Source organism: Amia ocellicauda, chromosome 12 (assembly GCF_036373705.1).
Source record: "Amia ocellicauda isolate fAmiCal2 chromosome 12, fAmiCal2.hap1, whole genome shotgun sequence".
NCBI classification, from domain to species: Eukaryota; Metazoa; Chordata; class Actinopteri; order Amiiformes; family Amiidae; genus Amia; species Amia ocellicauda.
The window spans coordinates 13296310-13322420 of record NC_089861.1 but is presented as its reverse complement, the minus strand read 5'-3'; the positions used below and the strand labels follow the sequence as shown (position 1 = coordinate 13322420).

Genomic DNA, 26111 nt, shown 5'->3' with positions numbered 1-26111 from the left:
ACCTTGGAGTAAAACAAACCAAACAATTATTGGAGACAATCTGAATGCAAATCTACAGGAGAAGTAATGTGTTTGGTTTAAGAAGCTTAAACTATTGAGAATAAGTTATTTTTTTATTTTTTTTATGCACATGATGGCTACACGTGATCTACTGTTGAAAGTATTGTGTAATTGCTTTGGCAATAGTGTTAGTAATAGTCATGCCATAACAGAGACCTTTGCATTTAAATGAGGGAAAGGGAGTACAACTAAACTATACAGACAGATTTAAAGTGAACTGGGACTGAATTATTGAATGATTTGAATGGAAGTTTTTCTAGAGGAAATTGGAGGTTGTCAAATGGCTGGAGAGTGTCTGCATTGAAACATGGAGGATTTAATGAGGTGTGCTTTGCTTTGCTGATACACTGATACACCGTGTCCTTCCATCCTTCCTATTCTGCACTTGATAGTGAATACTTTGCTTTAGTTATAATTGCATTGGGCAAATGAGAGCATGCAGACCAGAGCTCGGCTTTTAACCACTAATGTATTGCAAGAAGAGAGGTTCCCCACCTGCTTGTTTCACCTCATATAGGGGTAAGAGGAGCTGCAAAAAACAACAGGACAGTTAGTAGGATCTGCCGATAATAGCGACTTGCCTTGTTTTCTCTCATCTGCATGGGGAAATGACAAGGATTGGCACTCTTCCCTACCCCATCTGCATTTCTATGATTCTAATAATCAGCTGCTTTGATAGACTAGAACAAAGCTTTTACATTAGATAATCGGGCCTATAATTTGAGTGTGAAACCATTATTTACAGTCCTTTATTTATGGAAGCCATTGCCCTATCTCCCTTAGAGTGTTTTATGCTTTCACTCTCAAGGACCACAGCATTGTCGGGGGTTTGTCAGAATTAATTAGCAATCCTGCTCCTCTCTGCCTTACTCACCTCTTGCCAAACATCTAAATACCTTGTTTTATGTGAATATAAGTGTTTTAAAAAAGGATGGAGAGAACATCACCTTCAATCCATGATGGTGCACAATAACGCCAATTTTCTTCATAAAAAACAACAACATTGATGTAAGAAGTAAGATTCACAAGCCCAACCCTCTCTTCCCATTAGAATGAGGGCCTACCTCTTGTTTCCGCTCTTCGCTTCTGCAAACTTCTGTCGGATCATAAAGCTTGCCAGGGCCTCCGCCACCTGAACACAAACAGAACAACAACCCCAATGGCATATATCCAGTGGTAAGTAAATGTGATCATATCCTTTATGTGAGAAAATGTAATTCAGTTATTTATTTTAACTGAAAAGTCATGCTTATAAAACTATACTTATCCATCCTTCATTTAATCCACAATAATCTTTAGAAGTAAATGGAGCGGTTTATTTAGATTGACTCAATCAGAAAACTGTATTCTTCCCCAAAACCAGCATTTTATTATACAGGAATCATTTCAACAATGTAATTAATATCAGTATTACACATTTCAGATGTCATTTTCAGCATCCCTTCAGTATTTAATACAACTGTACAAAATTGTATATTACTATTACAAGCTATGGCACCGGTGTCTGTGCATAATATATAATAAATACAAAGTTAGCCACTAACTTTATCAGGAGTATCCTCATGCACTGCGTGTCCACAAGGGGGCAGAACTTGCATCATGAACTTCCCTGGAACGCAGAGACATTGGGTTTCAGGAGCTGTTAGACTTCTCAGGGCAAATGGCTTTTGTCCTTGATTTTATATCATCATCACAATCTAAAGCATTTGAATAGTTTGAAATTTGGGATTCCATTAGTTTACTGTGTATTATTAATTATTTTGTGAATCTGTTGGTATTGTACCCTCTGATGCGTGGTGGAGATTCCTGCTTTGATTACCATAATATTTTGAGTCACTGAGCTTTTTCTTTTTTAACAGGTAGGCATAAACCTCAGTCCCACCTGGATATCCCCCTGCCAGATTCAGATTGTATAACAGTGTCAGGTGTTATGTCCACGTCCTTACCTTGTTCCTAGTCTCTCCACCAGAGGTCAATGTCTCTCACCTTCTACCCTTTCTCAGCTTTCTGTTCTCCTGCTCAGGGTTACTTCAGGTCAAGTGCTCTCCATTAATTTACCAGTTATCACACCTGTTCCCAGTTACCTGGGCTCATTAGCTCAGTATTTAAACCCCCTTGTTTCTACAGCTCCTTTTGAAGTCTTGTAAAGTCTCCTGTGCTATACTACTGAGCATTAGCATTAGGGATAGTTAGCAAACTTGTCAAATTTGCAGATGACACTAAAATAGGTGGCTCAGCAGATACAATCTTGGCAGCACAGGCTATTCAGAGGGACTTAGATAATATTCAGTTGTGGGCCGACATCTGGCAAATGAAATTCAATGTGGACAAGTGCAAGGTAATACATGCAGGTAACAAAAATGTCCACTATAATTACACTATAGGAGGTACAGATCTAGATTAAGTAACGTGTGGACTCCTCACTTTCTCCATCCAAGCAATGTGGTGAAGCAATGAAAAAAGGCAAACACAATGTTACGGTATATTGTCAAAAGTGTAGAATTGAGAACAAGGGCAGTGATGTTCAGATTGTACAATGCACTAGTTAGAGCTCATCTGGATACTGTGTACAGTTCTGGGCTCCACACTTCAAGAAAGATATCGCTGCTCTAGAGGCAGTTCAGAGGAGAGCAACCAGACTTATTCCAGATCTGAAGGGAATGTCCTACTGAGGGACTGAGGGAACTGAACCTTTTCACCCTAGAATAGAGACTACTTGGAGGCTTGATCCAAGTCTTCAAAATCATGAAGGGCATCGACCACATCAAACCAGAGGAGCTTTTCCAGATCAGCAGGGACACATGCACCCGGGGACACAAATGGAAATTGGGCTTCAAGGCATTCAAAACTGAAAACAGGAGACACTTCTTCACACAGAGTTGTCACAATCTGGAATAAACTCCCCAGCGATGTGGTAGAAGCTGAAAGTTTGGGAACATTTAAAAATAGACTGGATAGGATCCTTGGATCACTTTGATATTAATGGACACCAAACGAACACGATGGGTCGAATGGCCTCCTCTCGTTTGTAAACTTTCTTATGTTCTTATTAGCATTAGCATTTCTGAGTTCTCCTGTTCCTGACCTCTGCCTGTTCTTTGATTATTGTCTCTTGGATCTCCCTCTGTACTCTGTTTGCTTGATCGTCCGACTTATAGCCTGTTTACCCTGACCACGACACTAGCTTAACCTCCATTGCCCAGTTTGCCAGTTCTTGACCTCACGCTTGTTTTGACCTATATCTTTAATCATGCACTGGAGCAACAACCCTGGGCAGTCCTGTTGTTCCAGCAGGGCTGCCTTCCTCTGGGCTTTTGTGGGCCATTATTAACCACCAGCAGAGCAGCGACTGACAGCATCTGGAGTTGTCATCCATGGAGTTTCAATGCAGGTAACCAGGCCCTCCTCTGCATTACCCCCCCACCACCCCAACACCTATCTGTTGATGTCTAATTTAATTCCACTCTCTGAATATTTCAGGAAAAAATCAAATAAAGCTCACCTTGCATTTGCCCTATAGTAAGGTCTCTATCCAGTCGATCTATACCTGCAAAATTGAAACTTTCCGAATGAATATTCCAGTGAATACAGACATTAAGTCAGGATGCAAGATTAATAACAAGCACTGTAATATTATTTTACCACAGCATTCACAGTAGCATTACTTGGGATTGTTGAGTCACACAAGGCAGCATTCACAATAATTATATAGCATTACACTCTACCGGTTCCTTTCTAAGTATAAAATATAAAATTGTTCAATTAACTTGTACAATGGAGTCAACAGAAAGCTTAATGAAATAAAACAAACAAATTATGAGCAGAGCCACTAAGAGCAGATAAATGAGATGTATAGCACCCACCTGCCAGTAGTAACAGCTTTGGCACATTGCAGCTAAGAAAAAGATTGGAGATGCCCCGAAACCATCCATCCCAGTATTTCTCTGCCTTGGAGAGGTCAATCCGCCAGCTGTAGACACTCTGTCTCTGTAGCTGTGTCCATATTAAAATGTACAGTCAATTTGTAATTTAGCAGCCATTGCCTTTTTAAAACAAGTTGTTTTGCGAGTGTTTTTTACTTTCTTCACTTTCTTCAACTATATCTGGTGTGCATTTTGTTTCAAAATTCAAGTTTTGTTAATATAAAATGCCAACAACAACATTTGCTCTGTTCATTAATCTGGAGTTTTCTAAATGTTTGTCTGTGAACAGTCGTAACACTAATTTAATCAAATCATAAACTATACGTCATGCATTCCTTGGAATACCATTAGATTTGCTTATGTTTAAATCCTTCTAAACATTTTATAAAGATTTTCAAAATAATTATTATATTAAGATACTATGCATTTGATTAAAATAAATCAATTAAGAGTGAAAAGAATACAAAAATAACTAATGTATTTAATACATATTACTTTTAATATTTGGATTTCATAATACAATCTGCCATCTGGTTGAAATGCACAACCAAATTGTTACTGTTTCCAGAAGTGAACGGGTTATTTTAAATGAATAGACACATATTTATTCTGGGCAAACAAAAGATATATACAGTATAAATGTAGATTCAAATTAAAAGGAATTTTAATAAATATTTTAATCAAATTAGTATAGATATATGATATATTCTATAATATATGTATTATCTTTGTTTTTTCCTCTCTATTTTAGATAACATTATGCATTTACTTGAAACAAATCAACATGTTTTGAATATAAAGTGCATACAATGCTCTGTCACTCACCTCCAGCTCAGGGAAGCTCACCTCTGATCTCAGATTGTCAGCTTCATCAGTGACATAATTGAGGTCATAGAATTCTTCGTGTCTCTCAGCAATCACATCATTGACAGGACTGGGCTGATCTGATGGAGCCACGTCTATGTTGTCACACCTGTTGGAGGCACACAGAACCATTCTGTAATTGCTGTAGTTCAATCCAGCAGTAATTACAATGAAAACATTATTATTATTATTATTATTATTATTATTATTATTATTATTATTATTTCTTGGCAGATGCCCTTATCCAGGGTGACTTACAACATAAGTGCAAAAAAAGTGCAGATTCAGCCAAATTCCATTAAAGTCAGCTGTCACCAGCTGGAATGTCTTCATGCTTCAGTCAACCTTGAGTGTGTTGTTTATTAAACTACAATATAGGTAACACTTATTTATGTATTTCTTGGATTTATTTTCACCCTGAATCTAAAGCTTATTGATGCATTTGCAGTTTTGTTTTCTTTTCAAAAACTGATTTGGTGGAATAAAATAGCTATGGAAGTGTTACTAGTTTACAAAAGGACTCGCTTTCATAGTTCAGCACTACAGGATGAAGAAAAATATTTTCCCAAGATAAGTTGACAGGAACCTTATTTATATGCCACCAGCAAACAGCTATATGTTATGAACCTAAATGAGTTTAAAATTGAATGCAATGCAGAATCAGCAAGAATGGCTTAGTCTTATATGTAATGTTTGTAGTTTATCTGGAAAACTTGTAATTATATGTACTGGCATAAATAATTCTGCCATATGCTGTGACTGAAAGCTTATAGAAAACTGTCTCTTGAACATCAGCGAGAATATTTACAAACATTTTTTGGAGAGCAGCATAAGGATGCACTATGAATGTTTTATCAGTTACACATATTGAATAAGTATGGCACTAGCACATTCTGAAATTATTATAGATTGTAAATGGTTTTCAAATTGTATCCCAAAACTGTTCACATGATTTCACCACCTGCACAAATACATGTCCATTATATATTATTCAGCAAAAGTGGTAAAACATTTAGGGTGAAAGAGATGACCAATGAACATGGAGACAGAACTGAAAAATGATTATAAAGCTACCTTCAATTTCAAATGAAATGCTGAACAGGGTGAGGTGTGGTTAACATGTCCATCCAGAACCAGTTTTCAAAATGTTCAGGTAAATATTCTTGAATTTAAGTACCAGACGTGCTTCTAGTGGAACTTCTCTAAATGTTTTGCTTAACCTTAATAACAGGCAAAATAATAATGACAAAGAAATAAATGGAACCAAATCAAATTTGGATTAACTGTTTTCATTGAATGTGAACATACTGAAATATATGTGGACAAAAATACAAACCTTCTTACTTGACCAACCATAGATACTTTTGCAGACTCTAAGTTTCTGATTTGTCCACTTTTGATGCTGAAAAAAAGAAAAGAAAAGAGTTAAGGAAACAGGGACACAGTCTTTCACATAACATTATAGCAATCTTTGCCAACCTGGATCCATACAATATATTTGTAGTTCAATAAGTAACTATAATGTATGTATATAGAACACATTTTGCTTTGTCTTGATGTATTATTTTAGCCTGTATATATGTACCTCTTCCATTATGTATGTTTGTTCAAAACTGTTGTCAATTATATGCAGCCCAGGAAAATTCTGATTTTCTATTTCCAGCTTCATCAGTCATTGTCAGCTTTACTTCTCCAAGCAATTACAGGGCAGGTATTTAAACTTTCACATTTAATTAATATTGTAAAATATGTTAATTGCTGAAACCCATTTTTAGCTTCCTGACATGAGATCATCAATCAATTAGCAGCTCACACAGGGCAAGGAATTTAGCTTACTTAAATCAAGAACTAAACGCTTCATGCAGGTTCCAAATAAGACCGTGATTAAAATAAAGGCATTACAGGCTCACATTCAATCTACATGTTAATTAAGATCAGTTGATTCACACATATGCTGCTTAAGAATTGTGGAGTATCTGAAGTCTCCCAATATAATAGAGTCAAGTTGGCAATTATCAGTGGTTAAGGAAAATGTATTTGTGTAAGTTGCTGTGCTAATTTATTTATGCTTAATTTGAATATTGTATCAAATTGTATTTCGGAACTTTTATATTGCTATTGTAATCTGTAAGGGAGTCTATACATAATAATAATAATAATAATAATAATAATAATAATAATAATAATAATAATAATAATAATAATCAGTTGTGTGAAGTGAGGTGCAAATTTATAAAAATAAACATACAAATTAAGGTAATTGCACTTTCAAGTATCTTTAAAGACTTCCTCAGATTGCTACCAAATATATATAACAAAAATAGGTTCAATATGTGTCAGTAATAAACTGTTCTACCCTTGGGGGAGGCATTGGAATCTCAATGTGCTCCATCCTTTAATTTTACTTAAAACCAAGTACCCAAGTAAACTCTTGTAAGTAGATACCTATTTAACATCTGCTACATGATTAAGTGTTAAGGTGCACACACACTGGGCATGAATGCCATTCTGCACTGGACGCGACGTGACCAGACGAATATCCCCCTCCATTGTACAAACCTAGATTGTCCCACCAGCTGTTTGGGTAGTGCATAGAGCTGCTCTGTTGCAATAAAAACAAGACTGTAACTGTAATCTTTTTCTCCTTCATCTGAACCATGATTGATTGACACATGGGTGAGATTGTGCGGTCTCTGTGTACAAATAATGATGTTGTCTATGCATGCAGACATTCAATCTGTCTTATACGCAATATACGAAACGCGCTGTTGTGTGTTTTCATTGCGCATCAGAACATTATATATACATATATATATATATACACACACTAATTAAAAATGTCAAATATGTAGTGTGTGTATATATAGGGAGAGAGAGAAAGGTGAGCTTCTCTAGAATTGTTTCACATGACATCTTAAAAACATTTGTTTTATATAAAGGACCTTTTCTCATTAACAATGGCCTTCTTTACATCATAAAGTTAATATAGTAACATAAACCTTGCATTTAATTATCCATATTATTTATGAATACTGTACCTTTTATGGACAGCTGTCATGGAGATGCATGAAGCTCCTGCCACATTCACCCATGCATTGTCTCTTTTCTGGACATCTTTGTAGTCATTTGAGTTACAGTTATACAGTAATTGATATTGTTGTACCTCTGAAATTAACTTCTCATTGCCCATGCTGTTTATTATGGGACTGTGCATATACTGAGGTGTGTTTCCACATGGGTTTACATTACTTCTGATTGGTCAGATTATTTCCAGTCGTGACGAAAAATAAAACACATAGAGACAGTTTCTATCTTATCTTTTTTGGAAGCTCCTATTGACATACAGGCTTTTTTTTAACTTTTGCTCACATCCAGTGTGTATGCACCTTTAGTGTCAGGGACTGTTTTTAAAAATAATATAACATTATTCTTCACAGTACTGTACTGATGGATGCAAAATACTGTAATATAATTGTTGTTGATATGTACAGAAATGCTAGAGATACACCTTTACAAAGTGTAAACACAACAATCAGAGCAACTCAGTTTGCTCAGGATCATACGTTTCTAAATTTTTTCGGACATGTTTGTGAAATCCAAAATACAACCCTACTACGTACTAGCGGGGTGGATTGTATTGAACTCACCTCCACTCGATAGCATGGTCAATGGATTTAAATGTCTTCGGTCTCCCCCTGAGAAAATTCTGCATGCTGTGAAGAACATCCATGGCACTACCTGAGTGTGAATACATTTTGTATATATTCATTGCAGGATGACTTTCCTGAAAGTACCGAATGACGTTTGTGAAAATAAACAAAGCAAAGTGAGTTCAAAGCAAGTGAAGAATTTAAGAGCTGGAGCAACAGAAATGCATTACACCTTGTGATCATTTCTCCCATAAACCCCACACCTACATCATCCCACAGTGCTTCTTTCCAGCAGTTGGCAATTGCTAATGTCCTTCCCCTCAGTAAAGACAGCTCCCTCACCTTCAACCACATCAATGACCACCAGGCCAACCACGGAAGGAAGCAGGGTGCCGGTGGCTGTGTGTATGGCAATGGCTCCTCCCATGTTGTGTCCCACCAGAATCAAGGGTGGTGGTATCTCTCCATACATTGCTCGCACAACATTAGCTACATCCCTAGACAAGTAGAACCCATACATACTTAGGTCCAGTAAATTAGCTAATTAACATACTGCTATTGATTGGAAATGCTTTAATTTAAAGGGGAGAGGGGCATATATATGGGATATCTATTAACAAGAAAGTTACAAATACATTCAAACAAATTATTTTCAACCAGCTAGTAAGTTATTACATACAGATATTGTTTATAACTATTTATTACATGTTTATGTGACTAGCAAAATATGAGTATTAACTTATTGGTAAACAACAAAACAATTGTTTTGTAAACATATGCATGACCTAGTTTTTTATCCTAACCACTGTTCTTAAAAAATATATTGGGCGGGAAATCATACATAATTAACAAAAACATGTTAAATATACATTGGCATTCTCCACTGCAGTGCCCTTTGATTTTTTTCTTTAACAGGTGCTTTGTAGTTTCTATTACATACCATATATTTCCTCTGAACTAGTAACAAAAAATATAAATGTCTTACAAACAGCACAGCAAAGCCAGAACACTTTGTGCTGCTCTTTCTTCTGGAAAGAGTCAATAGGCACCACATAAGGGAATACATTACCGCAATAACTCTTTTTGGGATAAGGTGGAATACTGATCAAGTCCACCCTTTCTAATGAATAAGACGACATTTGTTGGTAAACTGAACTTTTGTGTATATTTGTTCCTTGTAGAATAAAGTCAGGCAAGTGTAGAATTTAAAAATAAGCAGAAATATACATTAAAATATTGCAGCATCAATTTAAGCAATTACAAGTAAGTAGCTTTCAATAGCAACAATAATAAAACAGTGGAGCTGAATCAAAATACTGTGGTTCTGAGTTTAACTCGGACACATCCTGACATCAGGGAGAAAGCTACAATAGCAAATAACAGAAGTAGGAATTATTGTAAGTAACCAAGTCATAAACTTAGTATGTATGCCATGCAATTATTTTTTAAAGAAAATAACATCAGCATGAGAGACCATTACTAGTTTCGGTTGAGATTATGAAAGAGCAGACTGGCCACATAAGCAACTGAAATCCTACCTGGACATGGTTTGCGTTGAAAGATCATCAGAGTTCCGTACTTGAGTATCACCTGTGTAGTCATGAAGAAGGGAATATAAGGGAGGCAAAAAAACATCAAACCAGCTGCTGAATCTGTATTATGAGTATTACATTTAAACATGGGGTAAAACATTTCATTCAGTTGTTACAAATCAAATCTAATCTTAAACTTAGATTGTGGAAGCTGCAGATGTCAAGATATTCTCAGTTGGGAGGAGCAGCATACCAAAATGCAGAATTTTGCCATCAACTGTTCTTTCTATACATTCTGATATGTACTTTTTTAAGGAATGCAATTACACCTGAGACACATGTGAGATAAAGACAGTAAAGTTTGACTTTCTTGTAAAGTGTTTTTGGTTGCAAATATCTGCCTTCTCTAAAGCTGTATTAACCTTCACCATTTAAACATTCAATTAAATAAAATAAGCTAGAAATTTTATATTTTCATTACAATGGACTCCTTTACTAATACACACATTTTAGTTTAAAACAAGTGGAGCATCAACAACACACTGTGACCCAGAGATCAGAGTATGTTTTACAGGCTGGATTGAGCTGGTCAAGCAAACTGTTTAACCCTGATTATGCAAATAACTTCTCACAAGGGAGTTTCATTGGTGCAGCACATAAATTGGGTTGTGAATAATCTGAGCTTGAATACAGTAATTGGCAATTCTAAATTGGGTAAAACAAGGAGGTATTGATGAAGACATTCCAAAGGTAAAGATGAAGAAATGTTCTTATTGTGGGTAAAGAAAATAAAATAAAACATTATATATATATATATATATATATATATATATATCCTTAAACATCCTGCAGAAATGTGTAAATACAGAAACAGAGACTGAAATAGTGGAGAAATTAATGAAAATGTAATCTCTGCTTTGAAGTACGTAATCATTACAGCCTCTTTTATCAATGACCTCCAGGGGATTTTGATTTTGATTACACGATGGCCATAAGAGAACTGGTTTAATTGTAAAATGATAAATATCTATGGAAGGCCGTCGAATTTTGGCTGACATTAGAAGAAAATGGAGCAGAGGATAAAAGAATAATACATACATTAAATAGCTATATTATTCCATCATATATGTACTGTTCAATTTGATGCCAAAAACAAAGCATATCCTGAAAAAAATTATATATATATATATATGTTTTAATTAATTTGTATTAATGTAAGCAGAAAAACTTAAAGAATGCACAGATTCTGAAACATTTGCAATTTGTCTATGTCTGTATATATATCCACATAACTGCAGTATAGTCTAGTCTCTGTATTAGTCTTTGAAAACTGAAGAATAAAGGTTTGAAACACATAATGATAATTAAGATTCTTACCATGACCTCTAAGGTCCACTGCCAGGACTCTGCAGGTCACTCTACTGGTCATAGAGGCCTGGAAGACAGATGAAGAATAGATTCAATCTGGCTGTGGAAAACAACAAAGTATCTGAGTTAAACCCTTAGAGTACCGAATTCTTCCAATATGGTGAAGGAGTTTGACATGCATACAATTATTATTATGTTGTCAATCAAGCCTAGAAGACTTTTGACTTTTTCCCTGTATTCCTTTTTTTATATATATATCTTTTCCCCATCTCACCTGTTCACCTGGGGTTAAGGGTATCATCCTTGTGTGTGATATGTGGTTAAATTGATCAAATAAACATCTAGTTTTATCAGATGTCTTTTTACTGTTAGAAGCAGTGATGTGTGCTGAATTAATGCTGTTCCAAACCTGTCACAAAACTAGACATTACAGTTGTAAGAATACAAACATTCAGATATAGAGTTTGTTCCAAATGATATTGACATAAGAGAAACAGTTTTGCATATAAATACAATGTTACTGAATACAAAATATTACCTGAGAAATGTGTTTATAAGCCCATAATATACCAGTGATTTTGAATTTGACCAATACATTAATGTTTATGCAGGTGTAACCCATTAAGAACCCAATGGGAAGCATATATCACAAACATTAAAAAATATAGGATTAAATTTACCAGATCTCTGTATATGACATGAATGTCTTGCTGGGTTCATAATGGATACCTAATGGAAAACCATTGGCTAATCTTCCCTATCTATTAAAATAATTAATATAATTAAATGTGCTCTTGTCTGTGTTTAGAGCTGATGCTCACAAACAATGACCTGACTTGCCTTCCCCATGCGGTACAATCCAAAGAGGTGAGATCAGAACAGACAGGAAAAGGTCTTACAGTGAAAACAGCCCAGGAGAGGGCAGAGTGTCCCCCGCCATGCAGCAGCACCAGGATGGGCCCATCCAGTCCACTCTTATACACTCGGAAGATGTGCTACATGCTAAGGAACCGCAACATATTTTTTTTTTCCCAGGGAGCAGGATTTTCCAGGATACTCTTGGTCAAAAGCAATTCACATTTCTTCAGTTACAATCAATGACCTTTCTTCAACAATTCAAGCATCACTATATTGGTAGTCAACAAACAGTCAATAGCACATCAAAAAAAAAAGAATCACAAAATGAAATAAAACCCACCATGAAAAACTCAACACTTACAATTGTTAAAATTGATCAAATTATTTTTTCTTTCTACCCATTTTTTTGTTTTTACTGGTACAAACTTGCTCAAGGGTACATTTTATACTACTGAAGAGAAAGGCTTACTTTTTTAACAAATGGAAGAAAATCTAGAACTGGTTGAGTCTTTGGAGATATAGTACCAGGTACTTCTCATTAGAAAGAAAATTAAATAAACACTCAATCTGGTGGCGGTGCTGGTTGTAATTAATCTGTAATAACCCTTTGGGACATATATAAAAATGAGAACAGAGCACTATGATCCAGGATTGAAGGAGTATCTACACTCACCTAAAGGATTATTAGGAACACCATACTAATACTGTGTTTGACCCCCTTTCGCCTTCAGAACTGCCTTAATTCTACATGGCATTGATTCAACAAGGTGCTGAAAGCATTGTTTAGAAATGTTGGCCCATATTGATAGGATAGCATCTTGCAGTTGATGGAGATTTGTGGGATGCACATCCAGAGCACGAAGCTCCCGTTCCACCACATCCCAAAGATGCTCTATTGGGTTGAGATCTGGTGACTGTGGGGGCCAGTTTAGTACAGTGAACTCATTGTCATGTTCAAGAAACCAATTTGAAATGATTCAACCTTTGTGACATGGTGCATTATCCTGCTGGAAGTAGCCATCATAGGATGGGTACATGGTACATGGTGGTCATAAAGGGATGGACATGGTCAGAAACAATGCTCAGGTAGGCCGTGGCATTTAAACGATGCCCAATTGGCACTAAAGGGCCTAAAGTGTGCCAAGAAAACATCCCCCACACCATTACACCACCACCACCAGCCTGCACAGTGGTAACAAGGCATGATGGATCCATGTTCTCATTCTGTTTACGCCAAATTCTGACTCTACCATCTGAATGTCTCAACAGAAATCGAGACTCATCAGACCAGGCAACATTTTTCCAGTCTTCAACTGTCCAATTTTGGTGAGCTTGTGCAAATTGTAGCCTCTTTTTCCTTGTTGTGGCTTCACAAATGCTTTGCTGCATACCTCGGTTGTAACGAGTGGTTATTTCAGTCAAAGTTGCTCTTCTATCAGCTTGAATCAGTCGGCCCATTCTCCTCTGACCTCTAGCATCAACAAGGCATTTTCGCCCACAGGACTGCCGCATACTGGATGTTTTTCCCTTTTCACACCATTCTTTGTAAACCCTAGAAATGGTTGTGTGTGAAAATCCCAGTAACTGAGCAGATTGTGAAATACTCAGACCGGCCCGTCTGGCACCAACAACCATGCCACGCTCAAAATTGCTTAAATCACCTTTCTTTCCCATTCAGACATTGAGTTTGGAGTTTAGGAGATTGTCTTGACCAGGACCACACCCCTAAATGCATTGAAGCAACTGCCATGTGATTGGTTGATTAGAAAATTGCATTAAAGAGAAATTGAACAGGTGTTCCTAATAATCCTTTAGGTGAGTGTATATGCACTGTATGGTCTTTGACATAACCAAATGCTTGCAGAGACCGTGATTGACTTGCTGTTAGTAGTGAAACAATAGTTCATTTATTGCATATAGTTTAAATGGAGCATAGCAACTGAAATGGCTCTAAGTACAGTCTCTAACAAAAATCAGATGAAGCTTAATATTCTTATATAACTGTAAGAAAATTTATAAGGGTTTGTTTATTTATTTATTTATTGTATTTATGTACCAGCACTGTAATACTGAACACAGTTAATACTCAAGGTAAAAGACTGAAATGGAGATTCTTTAACAAAAGTAAAATCTGCTTTGTGATTACAGTTGTTGTTGTATTTGCTTAAAAACTAGTAACCTTATTTGCAAACAAATAAATAACTCATAAACTACATTGTAATTTCCAATTGTTGAGTTAATGGAAGTTATGTTTTAATCTAGGCACTTGTGGTCCCATGCATTGTTAAATTCTGTCCTTTCATGCCACAGGTTTTGAAGGTTACAACTCCGGATAGTATGTCACTGAAAAGGATATGTCTTTGTTTTCTCCCGCTCCCACGACAACATCATCCATCGTCTCAAAATATTCACTCCAGGACACTGGGGAATAGTCTCGCTTTCTTCCAACGCCATGGCTGTCAGGAAAACAGACTGTGTTGTTCTGCAGCAGTGAAGTTCAGAGAGGGTTTTTATCCACAGACAATTTTGGATAATCTTATATTGAAAGGGTTTTTGGAAGTATTGTAGAATAGAAAGGATTAAAACAGAACAGAATATATTTAGTTTAGTTATCTTTTTTGCCATTTTGGTAACCAGGAAAAAAACATGTGGAAACATTTATGAATTACTGTATTTTTGAATTCCCTATACGTTTAATTTAACATCTATAAGATTATCATGTAACTAATTATATTTTGATTTAAAAAAAACATCTTCTCAACACAATATGATTTACAGAATATATTTATTTTAGATCATGTTTTTGGCTTTGAAAACAATAAACATTTAAATGAAACACTTCAGTAAGTCCACATTTAAAAAAAAAATGCTTTAACCTTTGTATGAGGTTTTAAAATCAGGAAATTAGTATTAATTAATATTTATGCTTCCAGCTTTCAATAGCACTGAAATTAAATCATGCCTTTGCCTTCAATGTACCAGAGGGGCTCTCATTTTAAATGAATTTTTTTTCACTACAAAATTTTAATACTAACTTAGCACAACCCATTACCTTTTCTTACAAAGGCCATTCAATTATTTGTTGTATTCCATGTGAATTGCTTTGCCTTCATTTGTTTACTGCTGTTCCTATTCCCTGCAGGTAATTCAGAGCTCTCACTGTGTTTGTAATTTGTATATTCACTGAACTGCAAAACAAGGCAGCTCCGATTCTTTGAAAAGCTTATAATTCTCCAGAGTATAATGGCAATGAAGTGACAGGATGGCAGAAAACTATTTAAGAAAAGAATTAAAGCTAACAAACTTGCTGAAGACTAATGTCAAATAGTGCTTTGAATTTATCCAAAACATTTCTGTCTTTCAGTCAGTCATGTTTACATTAAAATATATGCCACTTCCGATGGCTATCTTTAAGAAAAAACCCAAAGCTCGGACTTAATTGTGCACTAAGAGAACTTCAAATGGGCCAAACACTTACTGTTCTGTGTCAAAATCCTCTTCCCACATTTTGTGAAGGATGCAGCCTGAAAGTATAATGGTGGTGTGAAAACAAGACAGTAACTCTTGAGGTGCACCCCAAATGCCATAGAAAACTGACTAAGGCAACAACCCCTCGGCACCTAAGTACCTGTCTAGCATCCATGTGAACAGAAACCTGACATCTGGAGCAGACAGCAGCACAATAGATAAGTTGGACTGGCCCCACAGAATTTCAGAATATTTTTGTGGTAGCTGTGTGGTTGCTCTGATGCAAGGTGTATTATTCTGCTCAAATCCCAAAACAGACTTAAAATTAACTGTGCATTGAAACATTGTACATTGTCATGATGAAATAGTCTTTTCACAATTTGAATACTTCGGCCTCTGTAGAAACATAATATACAAAATCTATATTATCAGCTCAGAGATATCATAAAAATACACCAATCAGCCATAACATTATGACCACCTGCCTAATATTGTGTAGGTCCCCCTTTTGCCACCAAAACAGCCCTGACCCGTCGAGGCATGGACTCATCTAGACCTCTGAAGGTGTGCTGTGGTATCTGGCACCAAGACGTTAGCAGCAGATCCTTTAAGTCCTGTAAGTTGCAAGGTGGGGCCTCATATGCAACAAACTGCGATGCACTGTGTGTTCTGACACTTTTCTATCAGAACCAGCATACATTTTTTCAGCGATTTGAGCTACAGTAGCTCGTCTGTTGGATCGGACCACACGGGACAACTTTCGCTCCCCACGTGCATCGATGATCCTTGGCCGCCCATGACCCTGTCGCCGGTTCACCGCTTTTCCTTCCTTGGAGCACTTTTGATAGGTACTGACCACTGCAGACCGGGAACACCCCACAAGAGCTGCAGTTTTGGAGATGCTCTGACCCAGTTGTCTAGCCATCACAATTTGGCCCTTGTCAAAGTCGCTCAGATCCTTACGCTGCCCATTTTTCCTGCTTCTAACACATCAACTTTGAGCACAAAATGTTCACTTGCTGCCTAATATATTCCAACCATTGACAGGTGCCATGATAACGAGATTATCAGTGTTATTCACTTCACCTGAATTGAATTAAATTGAAGCATATAACAATATTGGAAGACATTAAACAGTTGGCAGAAGATACTTTAATATAGAATTTCATTATATTCTGAAAACATTTATGTCCTACAAAAAATAATTTTTCAAAATGTGTTATATGTTTAGCAATTTCCCCTGTAACATTGAAAAGCAGTATGGTATAATAGTATGGTATACAATAGTATAATCTATCAGATTACATTTAACACCTAGTCATATACGTGGAGTGATCAAGCTAACTTAATTTGAAGAGGAGAATTAAATTTCCTTTTTTTTTTTTGTTGCTATGGTGTGCTTTGACTGCTACAGATCTGACTAATTTTAGATTTCCAACTCATTTATTATGATTGTGTCATACAGACACACAATGCTTTGCATTAACAACTTAGTATAATGATCTACTGTATTTAATAAATAACTTCAAATCCATTTTCATAATTATATACTATGTTCTGGCAGTATCTTGGAATAGGCTTCAAAAGCAAGGCACCAGTTAAATATATTAGATTTCCCCTATTTGTAACATACTGTGCAAATGTTTGTTGAACCTCTTTTTTTTTTCTCTAAGACATATATAGCAGTTAATGTTGTAATAGGAATGGAAAAATCCAGGCCTGTGTTTAATTTGTTTTCTAGAAAAGTTCAGGCTTTGCATTGAACATTTTCTTTGCCACCTCAGGTGGTTATGACAGACATTACCAGTCTCCTAGCAACTGTCATTCACCATTATGAATCCTGTAAACATTATATTTGCCTTTACATTTGAAGACCATTGCATACAAATGTAGACAGCATAACAAATTATTTTGTTTAATTATCTAGGAATGGGTTTAATTGGTGGATGGTAGGGATGGAATTGAACTGTCACAAATTTCAGCCATGCAAAAATTAGCTCTTGATAAGTGATAGATATTTCAGTTTTCTGGATAGAACTTTGATAAACTATTCTTGGCCAAACATGTCTTCCTAAAAAAGTAGGTCAAGGCAGTAGAAGATCTAAATGATTAAGTAGATTAGAAACACAGAAAACATTATCACAACAGTAGAATATTTTTAGCATCTATAATTTATATAAGACTTCAGGGAATATTACTACACCAATTTGGGTTTAACAAGGGCCGGATAATGTGGAATTATCAGGAAACATATATCTGTGTTGTCAGTGTGAGAGTGTGGAAATGTAACACAGAACAGGGAGAACAGCCCTTTCTGGGGTTTTGGATATGTACATTTGCACAGAAAACCTGCATTAGGTGCATTCCATGATGTAAGAGAGCTACAGATTTGTCTGAATATATATATATATATATATATATATATATATATATATATATATATATATATATATATATATATATATAGATCCCAGAAAGCAGGCTGGAGTCTTTAGTGAAATTAATGTATAATTTAAAGCATGAAATGGGCAGCAACCTTAAAATAGAAATCCTGTACTGTAAGTGTGATTATAATGTCAAAAGAAGTAAAAAGTACATGTACAATTGTGTGAAATAGAGTACATGTATAGGAATACTTCATATGTTAACAAAACTATTACCAGAAAGACAATTGTGAAATACGACAGTTCACATACATTTGAAATGACAGCAAATCAATTATTTTGTGCACTTACTCCATAACATCTGTTTCTTGATAATAATAATAATAATAATAATAATAATAATAATAATAATAATAATAATAATAATAATAATAATAATAATAATAATAGTCCAATGTGACATTATTCCTGTAGTCTTCATGTTTCCATAGACAGTTAGAAAAATAGATGATTTAAATATCTATAATTCAGAAGTATTGAATTCTTACTTGTAACTTTCTTGTTTGATTAACAGTTCTTTCCATTAGAGGGAGACAATGTGCATAAAATATTTTCCTTGAAGAAGTCAACTGTAATGATTTCCTTATTACATAAAATACAAAACAAAAAACAAAAACTTAATGTAGCCTAATACAATGTGATATAATATAAACATAGACAATGTTATTCATGTACAGTGGCTCTTTTAAAAGTATTCACCCCCTTGGGCTTTTCCACATTTCATTGGGTTAAAACATGAAATCAGACTGGATTTAATCAGGAGTGTTTACCACTGATCAACACAGAAAATGTCCATGTCAAAGTGAAAAATATAATCTGCAAATTGTTCTAAATTAATAACGAATACAAAACAGAAAATACTTGAATGCATAAGTAATCACCCAATATGCTATGACACCCCCGATTGAGCTGTGGTGAAACCAATTGTCTTTAAAAGTCACGTAATTAGTTAATGGAGTCCACCTCTGTGCAATTAAGGTGTGTCACATGACTTCAGGTTAAATACACCTATCTCTGGGAGGTCCCACAGTTGGTTAGTACAATTTCTAACAAAAACTACATCATGAAGATTAAGGAACATTCAAAGCAAATCCGGAATAATCATAAGCACCAAGCCTAACACTGCACATTATCCTGAGAACACCATCCCTAACGTGAAGCATGGTGGTGGCAGCATCATGCTATGAGGATGCTTCTCTGCATCAGGGCCTGGAAACCTTGTAAAGATAAAGAGCAAAATGGATGCAGAAAAGTACAGAGAAATCCTTGAAGAAAACCTGCTGAAGTCTGCAAGAGACCTGGGATTTGGGAGAAGATTCACCTTGCAGCAGGACAATGACCCTAAACATACAGCCAAAGCCACACTGGAGTGGCTTAAAAACAAAAAGCTAAATGTCCTGGAGTAGCCCAGTGATTGAGAATATGTGGAAAGAGTTGAAAATTGTTGTTCACCAAAGTTCCCCATCCAACTTGATGGAGCTTGAGCAATTTTGAAAAGGAGAATGGACAAAAATTGCTGTGTCCAGATGTGCAAAGCCGGTAGAGACTTATCCACATAGTCTCATGGCTGTAATTGCTGCCAAAGGTGCCTCTACCAACTATTGACTGAAGGGGGTGATTACTTATGCATTCAAGTATTTTCTGTTCTGTATTTGTAATTAATTTAGAACAATTTGCAGATTATATTTTTCACTTTGACGTTATGGACATTTTCTGTGTTGATCAGTGGCAAAAATGTAAACACATTATAATATCACCTCATGATTGGATATTGTACTGTACATGTTCATACATTTCTTCTGTAATAAAATCTAATTTTTTCATATATTTTACTCATCAATCAGAGGCTACACTCAAATCTTCACGAAACGTATTTAAAATCACAATTCATTTGGCAAATGTTATAAGCTTACGTGATTTCTTCACTCCAACACTATTAACAGAGAGTTTACATGTACATGCCATTCTGTAGTTGAGGGTACTTGGACCACCGCATGGGAAGTGAGTAAGAGCAAGGCCGCATAAAAAGCTGTGTTGGGAAGGGGTCTCTGTAAATCCTTTGTACATATGTTGCATTCATAGTTATAAAACTACATAAAGTAATATAATTAAACACTCAAATTGAATTTAATAATTTTGTTTTACCTCTGTTAATAATGTAGGCCTATTTAAGTTATGAGTCATAACCCAACCCCCAATAAATACATAAATAAAATGAATCAATAATTAACCAAAATGAAATATATTGGACGAGACGCATAGATTAGGACTTCTGTTAAGTGTTAATACCAATAAGCACAAGAATATCTCATTTAAAACTTTCTATTCATGACATGTTTACTTCCAAACAACTCCAGAACATAAGGGGACATCTAAAAGAACATCTAAGGAAAGTACAGATGTATTTACAGGAAAGTTAAAAGTCCAACTTAAGGAAACCTTAGCTCATGACACCTAGGAATGAGCTGCTTAATCGTGGATGTTCAAATAAGGGTTTGAACCCTGGGACTGATTGTTTTCCTTTGAAGAGATTTCAGGAGGAGTAATTGTTTGTTTTGTTGCAGTAAGAGGAAACTGACCTTAACCTCTGAATCAGAAGCACTTCATTACTTCATGTTGTCTCTCTTGGTCCACGGTTCAGTGTTAAATATTAAACATTGATCAATGGGATACTTAGGCCATTTATACAAAGTGCATTGTTTTCCAATTTCTTCATTCCTGTTCTGTCTAGACATCCACTGCTACAGACACAAACACACACACACACACAAGTGTAACAGATGTCTAAAGAAGCCAAAGGTCAAGTTCTGAAAATGATTATTTTTGAGCTTAAATAATGTAATGTTTATTTACTGTTCTCACCAATTGCACATACTCAAACTTCTATTATTCTGTTAAACTAATGTGTCATACCTGTAGACCATTCTGATTTTCTCCTCTCCTGATGTTTTATATTATAATGTGTGACTGATTTTCTATAGTAATGTTGATATTATTGTAATGTTGTCTGTAAGTAATACATTTTAGCATGGTTAACACTGGAATCTGATAAAGTACTAAGTAATAATAATAATCAAATCATCATCATCATCATCATAACAAAAAATCATGGGAGCACTAATAGTTCATGAGTAGTGATACTGATTCATTGATTGGCTGGTTGATGGAGTGATTGATTGATTGATTGATTGATTGATTTAAATTCAAAGCTAAGTATTAAATTAAGTGAAATATCGGATAGACAAACAGCTGGTTTCATAAACCTTGATTAGTTGTAGTTGTGGACTACTCTACATAAATTACTTTGGGTAATCCAAGACTAGGGACTGTGAAAACAACCCATAAAGATCTGTTTGCTGTAAAATGTAGACCATAATTTTATTCACAATTAGTATTTGCTTTAAGATACCACATACTGTATGTCTTTATTGCTTCAACCTAGAATAATTGTAGTCACTTTATCAAACAATAGTAATGCAATATTCATGTACACATTTCAGACTGGAGCATTGTACTCTCTGTGTTTGACACTAAGTATTAAATGTATTACATTGCTCAGGAAAGCTGTGTGTGGTGATTGTAATAACATTGTGAACCTCTGACACTAGCTTGCTGCTTTAACACGGCATGGTTAACGTATTACGTGAAAATAGACTTTGTCAGGAGGTTTGGAAGTGTTAAGTAAGTCCTTTTCTTTCCCCTTGCCTGTTATTACGTTAGGGGGAGAAACACGGGTGTGATCCACTGTGGCCAATCAGTACTCCTCTCTCCTGAAGGTTCAAAGACCTATTGGCAACCTCTCCTGCACAAACATCATAAGTGCATCATAAACCTCTGTCAAGCAACAGCCAAATACATTTATTTGGATTACGCTTTTCAGCTACAAAATATTGATGGAAATGGTGCAATGGCACAAGTACTTATTTGTCAAGTGTCCTTTTAACTTGTTACCATCCCTTCTTTAAAAAAATATTATGTCCATGTTGAAAATATCAAAGTTGTCCAGAAGGGTTTGATGTTCATGTTTTCCTTAATGTTCTCAAATTTGTAAAGACATGGACAAATAATGAGAGCTCTACAGAACTGTTTTTAACAGCAATAATAATAATAATAATTTATCTCCCCAAGGAACTGCATTAAATAAGAATGAAATAATTAATAATAATAATAATAATAATAATAATAATAATAATAATAATAATAATAATAATTCTTATTTAATGCAGTTCCTTTGCCAAATAAACTTCAGGTGCTGTATAAGATCTCAACCAGGTATTGATTTAGATGAAAATGTATTAACCTTCCTTCTAAAATATAAAAAGTCACAGGCAACACATTTTCACAGTTCACATATTTATGTCTTTCAAACACACCTTTTTTTCCCACATAGCACTAGACCAAATCAAACTTTGACCCACCCACCAATCGCAAATTACATAGTACGGGCTGCATTTTTTTTTTTTTCACACTTCTGTCAAGCTCATCCTAAAACATTTCAGTGAGGTTAAGCTCTCCATGACTCACTGGAAAAATGCAAAAAAGAATGCAGCCATTTATTTTCTCTGCAAGATGATGAGGCCTGAACTGGCAACAATGAACAACTGTGCTACTTCACTAATCAAGTTGTCTGACAGAATGCCAGAGGAAAAATGTTGTGTATATACAAGGTTGTCCTGAAAACTCCAGAATTTACCAGTCGGGGTTTCTATCTGACCTAATAAGGCACTGGCATCCCTATAGGGCCAAAATGTGTTGTGTTAGTTGGGAATGCTGTTTTTTGTATATTTAGCCTGAAATATTTATTAGGGGTTTGCAGTTATACCCAATGAAATACATTGAGTAAAGATACACCGATCAGCCATAACATTATGACCACTGACAGGTGAAGTGAATAACACTGATAATCTCGTTATCATGGCACCTGTCAGTGGATGGGATATATTAGGCAGCAAGTGAACATTTTGTTCTCAAAGTTGATGTGTTATAAGCAGGAAAAATGGGCAGCGTAAGGATCTGAGCGACTTTGACAAGGGCCAAATTGTGATGGCTAGACGACTGGGTCAGAGCATCTCCAAAACTGCAGCTCTTGTGGGGTGTTCCCGGTCTGCAGTGGTCAGTACATATCAAAAGTGGTCCAAGGAAGGAAAAGCGGTGAACCAGCGACAGGGTCATGGGCGGCCAAGGCTCATTGATGCACGTGGGGAGCGAATGCTGGCCCGTGTGGTCCGATCCAACAGACGAGCTACTGTAGCTCAAATTGCTGAAAAAGTGAATGCTGGTTCTGATAGAAAGGTGTCAGAACACACAGTGCATCGCAGTTTGTTGCGTATGGGGCTGCGTAGCCGCAGACCAGTCAGGGTGCACGTGCTGACCCCTGTCCACTGCCGAAAGCGCCTACAATGGGCATGTGAGCATCAGAACTGGACCACGGAGCAATGGAAGAAGGTGACCTGGTCTGATGAATCACGAGTTCAAGGTGTTGACTTGGCCTCCAAATTCCCCAGATCTCAATCCAATCGAGCATCTGTGGGATTTGCTGGACAAACAAGTCCGATCCATGGAGGCCCCACCTCGCAACTTACAGGACTTAAAGGATCTGCTGGTTTTGGCGGCAAAAGGGGGACCTACACAGTATTAGGCAGGTGGTCATAATGTTATGGCTGATCGGTGTATACTGTAGTGGTTCTTAAAAACGTAAGAACTATAAGTGCTGCATCATCCCCTTAGGGAAAACTCCCTAATGTAAAGAAAATCACTCATTCCCTACATATTCAGGTCAATGTTCAAAATCAGTTACACTACCACATTTGCCAAATTGATAGGCAAGTAATCTGAAATATGTTTTATTACCAGCTTAGATGTTTGAAAAGATAATGATTATAACCACCTAAGCAGTTTCTGCCAATATAAAGAGTTCAGTCAGCCAACAAAACATTCCTGGCATTATAGTGCCTGAATATGTTCAGTAAATGTATTGCAAAAGATCCTAAGCTTTTTTCTGTTTCAGTAAAATCATTAAACACACACAAATTCATCTCTGTCTGTCTGTCTGTCTGTCTGTCTAATACCGCCAAATTACAGGGGCTTAAACTCCTACAGAAATAAACTAAGAAAAGAAGAATCAGCCTGAGAATGTATAAATATATATAGTTTTCCCTGACATTTTATTGAAAATGTTTCTCTGCATATTGCATAAGCAATTAATTCTGCACATACTATATGCTTTCTGACACAACAAAATGTAACAGTGTATTGCTGTCCAATTTCACTTCTCCAGTAATACACATCCTGTAACACTTCTAAGGGGTTATGATCAGATTCCAAGCCCTTCTGTTGTGATTTCTGATTTAAACAATCAGGTCTAAACTAGATTTGTTTTTAAGGGAAAAAAAACTGAATTGTAATATCCCAGGCTGAACAAATCCATACACCTAGATCCTGAAACTTGACAGCTGACAGTTTGACATATGGAAAATTTGTATTGTCAATCTGAGTTATCAATCAATGCAGATTATTTATTTAATTGTAATTTTAATGTCAAAATATTTTGCACTTTTTTCACCTGGAATTTTTGGTTTCTTTATTCACTCAATTTTTACTGTTAATTATTTAATTATCTTCAATTATCAACAATTCCTGTGGAAGCGTTCAACAGTAAATATATTGCAAAAGGCTTTACAGTCAAATGAAATTAATCCTTTGTTAATTTGCCCCTTTGGTGCTGTTGTCTTCTTAAACAACTAAAGCAATTACCGTACTGTAAAGATAAACAGTCTTGCGATGCCTGGATGAGGCTCCAGGGATAGAATCTTCTTCCTAACAGAGGTTTGTTCTAGTGTGTGTTAGCATTGCTTTATGCTTGATATATCTTTGTAATTTAACTGACAACCACTCAGTTTAAACAGGAGACTGCAAGCTTACTGTATTCAATGATTTATATTCAGTGCAATATGTACATTGCTTGCTTTCCCTAAGAGGACAAGAAAAATGAGTCTGAGTGATTGACCAAGAAAGCAATAGCATAAAACATGCAGATGTTTAATTTGATTTTGACACTGACAGTACTTCAAACATATTTACAGCAATTAAGTTCATTACAACTCTGTTTGCCTGAAAAATTAACTAAACTTGGTAGCCCTCTGCAATGTACTTCAGCCAGATGGATTGAAAACAACAATTTATGCACCAGCTGTGAATCCCAAAAACATTTCTGGGAGTTTTCTGGGAGAAAGCAATGCCATTGACTAATATAAAACCACCATCAAGTGATGAGAGTCAACTATGAAGTGTTGATTTAAACTAGGTGTGAATGTATAAAATGGAAAACCCACTGTGAAATCATTTAAAGCTTAAAAATACACCATTAACATTAAAGTAATTTCAGAGAATCAATCCAGATAAGTAATTACAACATTAAATATTGGTTACATAAGAACTATGGAAACATGTAAGCTCTGTTGATACAATAGTACCAAAAAATATTGATGTGAACAGTATTTAAACCATTCTAAAGGCATAAACACATCTCCTGCATGGCTCCATAACAGCTGAATACTTCAACCAAGTCCATTGAAAGATTATTTCACTGGGTGTCAGGATTGCCAGCCAGCAATGAGCAAAGGCACTGACAGGTTTGTCAAGTGGGCAAGTATAACTGGATCCAGGGTCCAGTTGAGTGACCCCAGGATGTGAATGGGAACATAAATATGTTCCCTATAAAGAGACAGCAAAACTTTACATCTCAGTAAAGAACCAATGATCGATAAGATCAGAGTCTACCCTTTATCTTTGAATCATATTTCTTAAAACTATCATGAATAAACTGATATTATTAATCACATCAATTAAATGCTCAGCTAAAATTGGATTTAACTGCTTAATTCTCAGAGTATTTGTGATAATTTCAGGTTTTCAGAATATGTAAATACATTTGCAAAAATATGA

The 26111-nt window shown here is 35.8% G+C and overlaps 1 protein-coding gene across 1 annotated transcript; it reads right to left on the bottom strand.

Moving 5' to 3' along the window:
- Positions 1 to 564: 564 nt before the first annotated feature.
- On the bottom strand, positions 565 to 15762 carry LOC136765082 (protein phosphatase methylesterase 1-like). The gene is made up of 14 exons (XM_066719553.1): positions 15734 to 15762; positions 14612 to 14696; positions 12297 to 12389; positions 11407 to 11464; positions 10036 to 10087; positions 8840 to 8994; positions 8495 to 8585; positions 6172 to 6249; positions 4809 to 4956; positions 3924 to 4041; positions 3563 to 3607; positions 1605 to 1669; positions 1125 to 1192; positions 565 to 589 (listed from the first exon to the last, which is right to left on the bottom strand). The coding sequence occupies exons 1-14, from the start codon at positions 15760 to 15762 to the stop codon at positions 565 to 567; spliced, it is 1110 nt and encodes a 369-aa protein (XP_066575650.1).
- Between the last annotated feature and the right edge of the window lie 10349 nt (positions 15763 to 26111).